This window comes from Sinocyclocheilus grahami, unplaced genomic scaffold (genome assembly GCF_001515645.1).
Source record: "Sinocyclocheilus grahami isolate Dianchi unplaced genomic scaffold, SAMN03320097.WGS_v1.1 scaffold120666.1, whole genome shotgun sequence".
Classification (NCBI taxonomy): Eukaryota; Metazoa; Chordata; class Actinopteri; order Cypriniformes; family Cyprinidae; genus Sinocyclocheilus; species Sinocyclocheilus grahami.
The window spans coordinates 1-442 of record NW_015533324.1 but is presented as its reverse complement, the minus strand read 5'-3'; the positions used below and the strand labels follow the sequence as shown (position 1 = coordinate 442).

At 53.4% G+C, this 442-nt stretch overlaps 1 protein-coding gene across 1 annotated transcript; it reads right to left on the bottom strand.

The window, feature by feature from the left end:
• Positions 1–6: 6 nt before the first annotated feature.
• LOC107581227 (beta-crystallin A3-like) lies at positions 7–434 on the bottom strand (the record flags this gene model as incomplete). Its single annotated transcript, XM_016266745.1, has 2 exons — positions 7–190; positions 271–434. Coding segments are annotated over 2 exons (312 nt in total), but the record flags the coding sequence as incomplete, so codon positions are not given.
• Positions 435–442: the final 8 nt, after the last annotated feature.

Sequence of the window (442 nt, the reverse complement as noted above, 5' to 3'; positions counted from 1 at the left end):
GGCAGGGTGATCGGTGTAGTGTCCCCCGGTGAGTCTGAGCTCTTAGTGCTGGATTCTGCGGATGGACTGGATCTGAGGGGTCTGGCTGTGGGAACCCCAGTTTCTCCAGTGCTGAAAGTCTCCGCTGTGCCTCTCACACTCCATGATGTACTGCCTTCCCTTGTATCCTGGGAACTCGTAACACACAAAACTACACACATAGATGGAGAAATGAGGGTTAGGTACTTCTGTGCCAAAAGGAGATCATTAAAATACAGAGAAGAGACTCACGCGCCACACTGCACATGCATGGAGCCCACTTCAGGACCACACCATCCCATGGCCTGCAGAGAAGGGTAGTCATCACACAGCTCCACATTGCGGCCCAGGAAGTTCTCCCTCTCGAAGATGGTCATGCGACTGCTCTGGTGAGACTGAGGGGAGAGCGAGAGAGAGATTAACC